Source organism: Emiliania huxleyi (assembly GCF_000372725.1).
Source record: "Emiliania huxleyi CCMP1516 unplaced genomic scaffold EMIHUscaffold_474, whole genome shotgun sequence".
NCBI lineage: Eukaryota > Haptophyta > Isochrysidales > Noelaerhabdaceae > Emiliania > Emiliania huxleyi.
The window spans coordinates 15,142-25,912 of NW_005198433.1; the positions used below are offsets into that span (position 1 = coordinate 15,142).

General features: G+C 64.0%; 2 protein-coding genes across 2 annotated transcripts; both read left to right on the plus strand.

Moving 5' to 3' along the window:
- Nucleotides 1-2,161: 2,161 nt before the first annotated feature.
- On the plus strand, nucleotides 2,162-3,291 carry EMIHUDRAFT_245735 (hypothetical protein; the record flags this gene model as incomplete). Its single annotated transcript, XM_005767916.1, has 5 exons — nucleotides 2,162-2,332; nucleotides 2,443-2,749; nucleotides 2,792-2,850; nucleotides 2,939-3,151; nucleotides 3,217-3,291. 5 exons carry the CDS (start codon nucleotides 2,162-2,164, stop codon nucleotides 3,289-3,291), a joined length of 825 nt encoding a protein of 274 aa, XP_005767973.1.
- Nucleotides 3,292-9,530: 6,239 nt separating this feature from the next.
- On the plus strand, nucleotides 9,531-10,116 carry EMIHUDRAFT_245740 (hypothetical protein; the record flags this gene model as incomplete). The annotated part of the gene is made up of 2 exons (XM_005767917.1): nucleotides 9,531-9,953; nucleotides 10,024-10,116. 2 exons carry the CDS (start codon nucleotides 9,531-9,533, stop codon nucleotides 10,114-10,116), a joined length of 516 nt encoding a protein of 171 aa, XP_005767974.1.
- Nucleotides 10,117-10,771: the final 655 nt, after the last annotated feature.

A 10,771-nucleotide genomic window follows, 5' to 3' on the forward strand; every position in this document is an offset into this window, starting at 1 on the left:
TTCGTGCTCGGCATGCGGCGGCGGCACGACCCGACCAGCCCCTTCAACGTGCGCGCGTGGCTCTACTTCGAGGCGTGAGGGAGGGAGGGACGAAATGGCGGTGAGAGATGGCGGTGGGATGGCGCCTCCCTGAGTCACACACACAACACACACACACACACACTTCGAGGCCCCTCCCGCGCCGTCGGCGGCGTGCCGACGCGCCGCCTCTCGGGACGCGCCGAGACCCGCCGTTGTCGCGCGAACGCCGTAGGCGCGCCCATGCACTTCTTCTTTCGCCGGCCGCATTTCTTTTTTGCACATGGCTGCTGCCTCACCGTAGGCCGGCCGGCACGGCGATGTCGACCTCTCCCCCCTCGAGGCGGGGCGCGGGCTCTGGCCGACGCGCGGGCATGCCGCAATCGAGTGGTGGAGGCGAGCGCTCGAGATTCCCCGAGATCGCCCGAGATCGCCCGAGATCGCCCGAGATTGCACGAGATCGCACGAGATTGCACTAGATTGCACGCGATCGCCCGAGATCGCCCGAGATCGCGCGAGATCACCCGAGATTCGCCACACGTCGAGCGGCGCGGAGTACACAGCCCAGTCCACTTAGCCGAGCACTGAGGCGCACTCCACCGCCTTCCCCTGCGCTCGCCCGCGAGCAGCGCCTCGTTCCGCCGTCCGCCCGTGTCCAGGCGAGCGGCGGAGCACGCGGCGGGCGAGCAGCCGGCGCGCTTCTACGCGTTTGGGGCGGTCGGGCGTCTGCTCTCGCTGCCGCCTCCGGAGCTCTCCCCTCCTGAGAAGAGGGGGCTGCGAGCGCGAGATTGCGCGAGATCACCGGAGAGGGCGCGTCCGTGTAGGAGCTCGCGCGCCTGATGAAGCCGTTGCTCGAGGGCGGCGACCCGCCCCCCGAGACGCTGCAGCTGCGCCAGAATGCGTCCTCGCCGCGGCGCAGCCTGGCGGGCGCGGGCACAGGCGCTCTCTGTGCCGCGCCCCACAGTCTTTGGCGTGCTAGTAGGCACAGCCAAGGGCGCGGACTCATCGCGCTGCCGGCCGCGCGGATCGCAAAGTCGGCGGCGGCCGGCCCGGCGGGCCACGCAGTTGGGCGGCCCCACCACCCGCACCACCTCTGCTGCGGCAGCTCGTCGCGGCTGGCGCTCCTTCTCGGCCGCATGCTCGCGTGAGGCGCCTCACACGGGGTGTCCGAGGCATCCTTCAACAACGGCCGCGGTCCGGTCTTCCGCGGCGTGAGTTACCGCGCTCCCACCCGGTTCACGCGCGCTGTTCTCCGTCGCGCGCAAACCATTCAGGCACTACTACTATGGTGCCGGCGGTTAAATTTCGCTCTCACATGTAAGCCCGACTGCTCACAAAATTCAGTAAGTAAAAAGCCGTAGAAGAGCCAGCTGGCAGCTCGGCCTCGGCTTGTTGCACGAGTATATGGGGGACACGATGTCTCAAATATGAGGGGTTTTGACTCCTACCGGCTCCTGACGCTATCCCTGGCAGCTCTAATGACCAGGATCAGTAGTGTTGTGATATAGAGGGTGCCCATACTAGCGCAGGAGGGCGGGCACTCCACTGACTTGGAGCACTTGGAGTGCAGTCGGCAGCCTCACATCCAGGGCCGGGGAGCTCAGAAGCGCACCCAGCGGGCCGGATGATCGGGATCGGGCTACGGGCTGACTGCGAGCTATTTCCCATCCCTCCTTCCGTGATTTGTTTTCTTTCTTGTGTGAGTGCCAGTGTGCGCCAGTCCCGTGCCCAGTGTTGTGCGAGGGAGTTTTGTTCGATTTTCTTTCTTTTTTTAGCTATGGTCATTTTTTCTTTTTCCGTTTTATACGTTACGCGGAATGGTTTCCTCCCCCTGGTCGGTGCTGCGCACCTCGGGCGACGCGCCCGAGCGAAGGGGAGGACATACGGCGCTGCTGGTGGAGCAGAATCTCCTCGTCATGGGCGGCACTCAGCACAAGGGCCAGGCGCACACACCGCAGACCTGCCGCTGCGATGCCGTTGGCGGTGAAATGAAGCCTGTTCTGCGGAGCTAACCCCCCTCCCACACGGCACAGGGCCAGTTCGTCTACTTCTCTCTCAATCCGCACGTACTCGACACGCAGACCCTCAAGTGGTTCAGACCGCGGGTGAGCTGCCCACACGGAGGCGCTGCTAGTGCCTCGCGATGACCGCAACAGCGCTCTGCCAGGTGGCGCTGGGCGGCGGGCCAACACCGCGGGCATACCACAGCACGACGCGAGTGGGATCCGCGCTCTTCGTGTTTGGAGGACAGACGTACATGCACACGTCCGGAGGCGCAGAGTCTGTGCTCGGCGACCTTCCCATCTTTGACTTGGTGAGCACGAGCAGCCGCCACCCACACCGCCGCGCTGGATCGCGCCACAGCCTCACCCTCAACACCGCAGCCGGAGCCCTGATCGAGCTCCATTCCCTGCCATCTGGCAGGTCCGCATGGCGTGGGAGACGAGGGACTCGCGCGGCAACCCGCCCCGACCGCGGTACTGGCACACCGCGACGCTGGTGGGCGGGAGCATCGTCATCGCCGGTGGCTACACCGGCACACGCTCACTCAGCGACGTGCATCTCCTCGACACGGAGGCCATGGCGTGGTCCTCGCCACCGCTTTCGTCGCCGCTGCCGCCACTCGCCTGTCACTCCGCAACGCTGGTCGGTGGCCGGTTGTACCTCTTTGGCGGCATGGCGGTCACCCTCGACGACGCGGGCGCGTCGTGCGTCGAGCAGCCACGGTCACGTCCGCAGTCGCCCTGAAATGTACCGGAGAAGCGTCCCATAGGCGCTTCACGTGTCGAGTACCACGAGGACGTCCATTCGATCGATTGCGGCGAGATGTCGGTCCAGCGATTGCGGCGGCGCGGCGCGGCGCCGGCCGCGCGCGCCTACCACGAGGCGGCGCTTGTGGGCGGCTACCTGCTTGTGCTAGGAGGCTGGAACGGCGCTCCGCGGTCGGCATGGAAACCCGTCCTCGTCCGTCTGCGCGCAATGCCCCGAGGCGCGCGTCGTAGGCGCGCCACGCCCGCTCGACGAGGTCTCTACTCTCGACCTCGAGGGGCTCGGCACGTGGCACTCGGTGCAGGTTCCCGGCGAGGCGCCGGCTCCCGTCTATGGCCACTCGGCCACCCTCGTCGGCTCAAAGGTGGGCGGCACCTTGGAGGGGAGAGGTCACGCTCATTCGGACAGCCACGACGCGCTTCTCGGTAGGTGGTGGTCTTTGGCGGGTGGGATGGCTCGTCGCCGCTCAACTCGGCGCACGTGCTGGATACAACGCTCCTGTGAGCCGTCCCCGTCGCTCTTGCAGAGAAGCCGTAATTCTTTTTTCACACGCGTCGTAAAATTCTTTTTGCCCGGCCGCGCGCAGCGCTAATCGGGTGCCCTTTGCTCCTCCGCGAGCTCTAAGGGGCCCAGCGTAGAGGGCGTCGTGTAGCCCTCACCTTTTTGAGGGAGTATGACACACGGGTGGCGAACTCACTCAAGGCACTGCAGCAAACGGCGGCATCAATAATCAAAGTACGGGAAGGGAAGAGGAAGGGACTTGAGGCGGAGAGGAAGGAGCGAGTGGCCGCAGAAACAGAACGCCTGAAAGAAGGACAGAAGGAAAGGGAGAGGATACGAGAAATGGAGTGGGCGGCGAATGCGTGTATTTGCTGGCGACGGAGGCAGCGTCGACAACGTGAGGCCGAGGAGAAGGAAAGGAGGGAGGCGGAGAGACGCCTCGAAGCGGGGAGAGGCAGAACGACAAGAGCGATGGGGAAGGCACTCAGAACGACCCACCGCGAGCTAGAGAGCGGAGGCCGGCGCGGGAAGCGCGATGGCAGGAGCGACGATGCGGCGAGCGCCGGAGGGAAGCGGCAACAGCGAGGCGACGAGGACGACGAGCAGAGAGGAGAACAGACGGCGAATGGCGTACGCGAGGGCGACCACGTAGGAGATAACAGACGGGGCAAGGGGAAGGAAACGCGGCCCATCAGGACGCGGAGGCAGACGGGAAGATACGTCGCCGGACCAGCGACAGGAAGCGCAAGAAAACAGAAGGAACAAGACCAGGAGCATGGAGACGAGGGAAGGCGCGAGGCGCTCCGCCGACAAGCAGCAGAGGCAGCGGCGAAAGTAACGATGACCATGCTAACGGCGGGTGGCACGGTGGTAGGACGACTTTGACAGCGTCGCGGCGCGCTGTAACTTCGACTGGCCTGCAGCATCGAATGAGCCGAAACGAGGCACGAGGGCGACGCACTTCGTACGCTACGAGGAGATACATTAGGCAAGGCAGCTGCGCAGGCGATGGTCCTGTTTGCAGAGAGAGAGAGGAGTCAAGGAAGGCCAAGAAATCACATGGTCATATGGGGACTCATACAGGAGCCACCGCAAGGAGATGGGATACAAGGCGGGGACGAAGGCGGATCCGAACGCAATAACTTACACCCCAGCAAGCTCGGACGGCATTTGCGAGATACTGCAAAAAGATAGACGTGACGAAGGAGGAGCTAGCGTGGAACTTTGGATGCATATCGGCAAGCCAAAGTAACGAGCAGGAGGCTGTCTTGGTGCGTGAGCTAATCCTGAGCAACAATAAGCGACTGTGCCACGGAGCACAGAGCGCCGCAGACAGGACGGCGGCGACGGCGGACATGGCAGAGACGAGTGTGAGACAAAGGGCGGCGGGGATGGAGGGCGGTAGCGACGGGGATGGTGACGGTGACGGTGGCGAGGGAGAGGAAGGGGGTCCATCCATTAACACCAGACAGCGAGAGGGGCAGGGAGGAAAGGGGGGAGAGGAAGCCAACGGCGATGCCACCAGCAGCAAGGGACACGATGAACAGGTCGACAACGGCCAAGGCGATGGCGAGGACGGGGAGACACGGGATGATGTTTGACGCGAGTTTCGTTCTCCAGCAGCCCCCGGGCCCCCCCGGGGGGGCCCCCATGGACGCCTTCTTGGACGCCTTTCACGTTTACCCAGGCCACGCCGTGCCGCAGCACCTGCTGAGGATCCACGGCTCACATCGCTACGAATATGCTGCGACGCTCGACGAGTGTGCGCAAATGTGCTGGGCACACGCCGAGTGCGCCGGCTTTGTCGACAACCGCGCTGTGCATGAGGTCGGCAACCGCCCGCTCTGCATCTTCAAGTCCTCGGCGGCTGGGATGACGGCGAGGGCGAGCAAGGACTTTTACGCTCGCAAGTCGGTGTACGAGGCGGCAGACCACCGCTACGTGCGCACACCGCTCCAGCTCTCAGGCTTCGCCGCTCCTTCCTCGTCCACGCGCCACGATGCCGACGCACCGCCGGTGCTGTTTACGGTCGACAATGTGGTGTCTGCAGAGGAGGCTGCGCAGCTGCGCGAGGCGGGCCGCAGATGCTTCTCGAGCACACCGTCGACCGCGTCCAGGCCATCAGATACCGACGAGGACGACAGCCGCGTCCCGGCCAACCTGCTGAGCAGCAGCTACTTTGGCGAGGAGTACGGCTGCCTGGCGGGCGCGGCCTCGCCGCTCCTCTCGAGCGTTGAGCGCCGCATCGCATCTCTCGTGGGCATCCCGCCGCACTCGGAGGAGAACCCACTGATGATCACCGCCGCACGCCCCCACACCGGCCGCTACCATGTGCGCAACCTCCATCACGACAAGAACAACGGCCCCGAGCGCGTCGCCACAGTCCTGATCTATCTGAGCAACGTGACGGACGACTCGCACGGCGGGCACACGAGCTTCCCCGCGCTGCTCCGCACCGATCCCGAGGCGCGACTCCGCACCCCGCGTGGGGAACGCAGCGGCGCGGACGGGCACAATGGCACTGGTGCAGCGCTAGCCGAGGCGGCGGACGCGTCGCACCGGGCGAGGCTGCATTCGGCGGCCCAGGCGCTCGCACGGGCGTATGAGCTCGGCGCCACCACGTTCGTCGGAGGGGCCCAGGCAGAGCGGACGGCAGCCAGCGCCAGAGCGGCCGGCATCGATCCGTCGACCCTCTACCGGGACGACGCGCTCAGCGCCGAGCTGCTCGAGCTCGCCGAGGTCGAGTGCGAACGCGCGTCCAGCGGCATCAACTTGGCCCTCGCGCTCCGGCCAAAGCTCGGCACCGCGCTCGTCTTCCACAATGAGCTCGGTGGCGACCGCGAGGGCGAGGGTGACCCGCGGCTGTGGCACGCGGTCTGCCACCCACGAGCCGGCGCCTCCGAGCGCTGGGCGTTGCAGAAGTTCAAGCAGCGCTGCGAGGGCTGCATGGAGGTCGTCGTGAAGGACGAGCTGTAACAACTAGCACTTCTGTGTGAATAATACGTAGTATACATACTGTGTGTGAAGAGAAATGAACTTTGAATGAGCAATGAGGGAGTGCTGACTGCTGCGTGTGTGCTGGAGCGCGTTTTTATATAGGCGTTTCTAATGAAAAGAGGCGACGCCGGCATCGCCGTCGCGGCGTCGTGCTCGCCATCATCGCGGAGCAGTCGACGTCCCAGGATGCAGTCCTTCGCCGGGGCTAGCTCAGCGCAGATAGAGGCCATGACGGCAGCGCGCTGCGGTAGCGGCGCGATTGCACTGCTGTGCAGCATCGTGCTGCTAGTCACCAAGCTCAGCGCCGGACGGTTGTGCCTCAGCGATTGCAGACGCTTCACCTAATCAAGCAGATTGCCATCTTCGATTGTCTGTACGGTGCGAGCTTTCCGCTGGGGCTGCTATCACAAGCGGCGGACGGCGATGTCGCGGTCGCAGTGTGCAACGCCTCTTTCTTTTTGTGGTGCTGCGGCAGCATGTCGACGCTTTGGACAGGGTTGTTTGCATTCGCCTGCAGCGAAGCCTCATCCACCGTCGGCCACCGCTGTCCGCGCGGGTGCTCCACGTGCTACTCGTGTTGGCATATCTCTGTGCAATCGTTTGGGGCGTGGCGACGCTGGTCGCCAGCCGCGGCGGTTACAGCTGCACGCAATGGCGAGGGACAGCCAGCTTCGGCATATGGGGCATGGCATACGTGGGGTACGGCGCAGTGCTTCTGGCGCTTGCGCTCTTCATCACGCTGGTGTACGCGCGCGTCACATGCTTCTTCCATCTCGCTCGCCGGCAGACGAGCGAAATGCTCCTTCAGCAGGCGAGCGCCGAGCGCGCTCTGCCGCCAGAGGGTGTCGAGCGGCGCAGTGCACTGGACGACGGCGCCGCCTCACGGCTGTCGAGCGCGCTCGAGGATGTTGCGCAGTTGACCACTGCCACGGCGGCCAAGCTGGACGCACGGCTCTCCCGCTACCTCGCGGCCTATCTCGTATGCACCGTCCCTACCATCGCACATACCATCTTCATCGCCCTCTACCACTACGGCGTGACCGACGGCACGCCGTTTGCGGTCGCGATCCTGCGCTGGACGCTGCAGCCTGCGCAGGGCGCCTTCAATCTTCTCGTTTACTGGAACCTGCCCGGCGGCAACAATGGGTGCGTCGGGGATTGCCGCGACGCTTGCCACGTCCGCCTCGTGACGCGGTCCACCGCCACCACGGGCTTGGGCAATGACGACTGATCCAGCACTGAACCCCCACCATTGGCTACTGTACTGTACGCCGAGCGGCTCCGGCTTATTTATACGTACTCTATATTACTCGGAACTCGCGCTTCCGGCCCGAGTAGGTCCGAGGACGCGGTGAACGTCTCGCGAGATCGATACGAGTAAAGAATCGACCTGTACGGACGGGACACACGACACGCTACGACCGCGCGACCGGACAGCCTGTCGACACCGACGTCACGTCAACACGATACCACATTGCACATACCCGACCTTACCCTGTGAGTGCGAGTCGGTACGCCGTAGCTACGGCCTGCGTCGCCTGCTGGTGCATGCTGCGAGCTCTACCGTCTAGGTCTACGCGCGATACCTGGGCGCTGGGGCGTGCGCGTGGGGGTGCGGCTGCGGGTGGGGCGCGAATGATCGTTGATCCGAATGTTCGTCGAAAATCAAAATATCAAAACGGTTTATATCGGTTATTCGGCTTTCAGCTTTCAGCAATCTCACCCCTATCTCACCCAAATAACATCGAGGATCGAGAGGCTAGGACAGAGAGGACAGAGACCACCCCAGCAGCAGCGCTCTGCTGCTGGGGGGGGTCAGACCCCCCCTCCTAGCAGCAGGGACGGGCTTAGAAGTGCGGGGGGGGTACCGAGCAATGTGCGGCCGCTCCATCGCCTTCATCACCAGCATCAGCGCTGAGCGGGAGCCGAAGGTTTGCTGCAGCGGCAGGTAGGTAGGTAGGTGGTGGGGTGGTTTGACTTTGCCGCAGAGGCCGTCCCTAGCTGTGAACAGCAAAACGGGACAGTATTGCTTTTTAACCTGGGGGGGGGCGTGTCATCTGACTTAATTCGGCGAGATCACACAGCTCGGATCAACTATTGGGAACTCGTCAGCATGCTGACCAGCCGCCCTTCTGCCTTGCTGGCTCGCAATTGATCAGCTGCCAACTCCTGCAGCTGCCAGATGGCCGATCAGCCGTCGTCTTCGGGCAATCCCACGCCACGCACTCGACCGATGTCAAGCTGGGAGGTTGTTGGAGACGTCGAGCTTGGAGTTTTTCGGCCCTCTGCTGGTGACGTCGCGCCTCGGTCTGCGGACCTCCACATCGCCTACAGCGGACTCGAGTGCGGCGTGGCGCTGCTGGTTGCTCTGTTCGCCTTTTACGCCTGCGTTGTCGTCTGCCGGAGCCGCGTGCGCGTGCGCACCCTCCGCACGCTGCGATTCCTCCTCTCCTTCTTCCTCTTCTGGTGGGTGGTCGCCTCGCTCACCTCTGGCGTCGCCTTTTGGGAGGTTGTCCTTTCGGCTAGCAACTGGTCTCCGCACGAGCGCAAGGAGATCGTGTGCGAGGTGTATATTGTGGCCTCCTTTGGCTTCGTCGAGCCAATGGTGCTCATCCTCGTCTGCGGCATCTTCTATCGCAAGCTCAGCAAAAGCGTTGCCGCGGCGCCGACGCCACCACCAGTGGGCAAGCGGCGGCGAAGAAAGGCGCGACCCACTGCCCCACTGCGTTGCAAAATGGCAGGCCTCGACCCGGGCAGTGGAGGCTACCTAGGCGAAAAAGATGGAGCTCTGGCGTCTCCTGCACTTTGCCTTTGGCATCGCGCTGGGCGTGACACTCATTCAGGCACCCGGCCACGTGTAGCGTGCGTTCGCGCCTTGCAGCAATCTCGACGTGAGTTCTGCTTGCCGCAGGCCTTCTTGCTGATCCTCGTCGAGACGGGCGCCGTCGACCATCGGATCCTCGGGCCGCAGCCGTGAGCATCGCCGCTAGGGACCCTTTCCTTCTATTGCTCCCACTTATCGTTGCTCTCAACGCCCTCCGGAGCGGGCCTCTTGGGATGGGTTGTAGCAGGTACGGAGGGGAGGTTTGAACGACTGTGTGTCCCGCCGCCTCCCTCGCAGGTCGGACACATCAGCAAACTACTCTCTGTGGTACTTCATGGACGTGCCCATCAACCCCGCACCGCCGCCGCCACTGCTGCCGCCACGGCCGCCGTCCTCACCGACGGAAGATCTTGTAGACGACATGGGAAGCGGGTTTGCAGAGGAGGCGGCATCGCCGTCGTCGCCTCCATCTGTGGAGCAGCTGAGCCCCTTCACCTGGTGGCGTTACGAGGGATGCGCTGGTAGTTACGGCACAATCATCGTCTCGACCACCTGCTTCGTCCTGTTTGAGCTGGTGTGGTTTGTCGTGTGCCAGCGGCTCATCCGCACCGTCATCAACAGGCAGATGCGATGTCGGCTGCGCATAGTGCAGATCACCTACCTCACGGCGCCGCCGCTGATCATCGTCGTGCGCGCTCTGCTCATCTTTTTCAAAGGCGATTGGTTCATCACTCGGCGATTGCTCAAGATGGCCGAGACGGCCGTTACTCTGCTCGCGGCGCTCGTCGCCGTTTACTCGCTTATTTTGCGACCTGTGCGCGACGGCAGCGATCAGGCAAAGGAGGTCAAAGAGGGCGGCAGTGGCAGTGGCGGCGAGGGAGGCGGCGGAAGCGGACCCACTGATATTCGACCAGGCGGTGCAACCGGCGCCGCAGTCAGACCTGCCAACAGCGAGAGCGACGCAGCTATCGCAGCCACCGCCGCCGCCGATGGCAGCGAAGGCGTAGGACGAGGTCTCGGCAGCGGTTCCGAGAGGAGCCCTGCGCGCCCGCTTCGCCGCTCGAGCAGCCATCGCTCGACCAATGAAGGTCGGTCGGACGACGACTGGGAAGCGGCCGAGGCGGTGAGGTGCAAGAGCCCGCTGCCGCAGACAGGCATGCGAGTCTTGAGCCGCGGCATCAGCTCGCCGGCTCCTGTAATGCAGTGCTCGCCGCGAATAGTTCCAAGCTATCCGCGCTCGCAGTCGGCAATGATTTAGCATACGCGGCCCTCATGCATACGTAGCACAGGCAATTTTATTACGCTCTCTCCTCTCTCTCACACCGTCGCGCAGCGCGCGATGCTGCACCGACAGTCGCTGCAGCGCAAACGGCATCCATTCGCGCGCCGACCACGACGTCTGGTCGTACTGCCACGAGTTTTTCGCCATCGCAGGGTTCCGGCTCCTAGCCGGATAGGGGGTCTGTTGGGACTGGCTGGCCCCTCCCAGATAGGTAGGTAGGTTGGTCTTGTTTGGCCCAAAAGGACCCTGCAATCCGGTGTGAAGCCATCCGGATCTACCGGGCGCGCCTCCGGCGGGCCCGTTCCCGCGATGGCCCACAGTCCTCCGTCACCAGGTTGAACCCCCTCCCCCCCCACTCCTCGTACTCGACCACGATACCT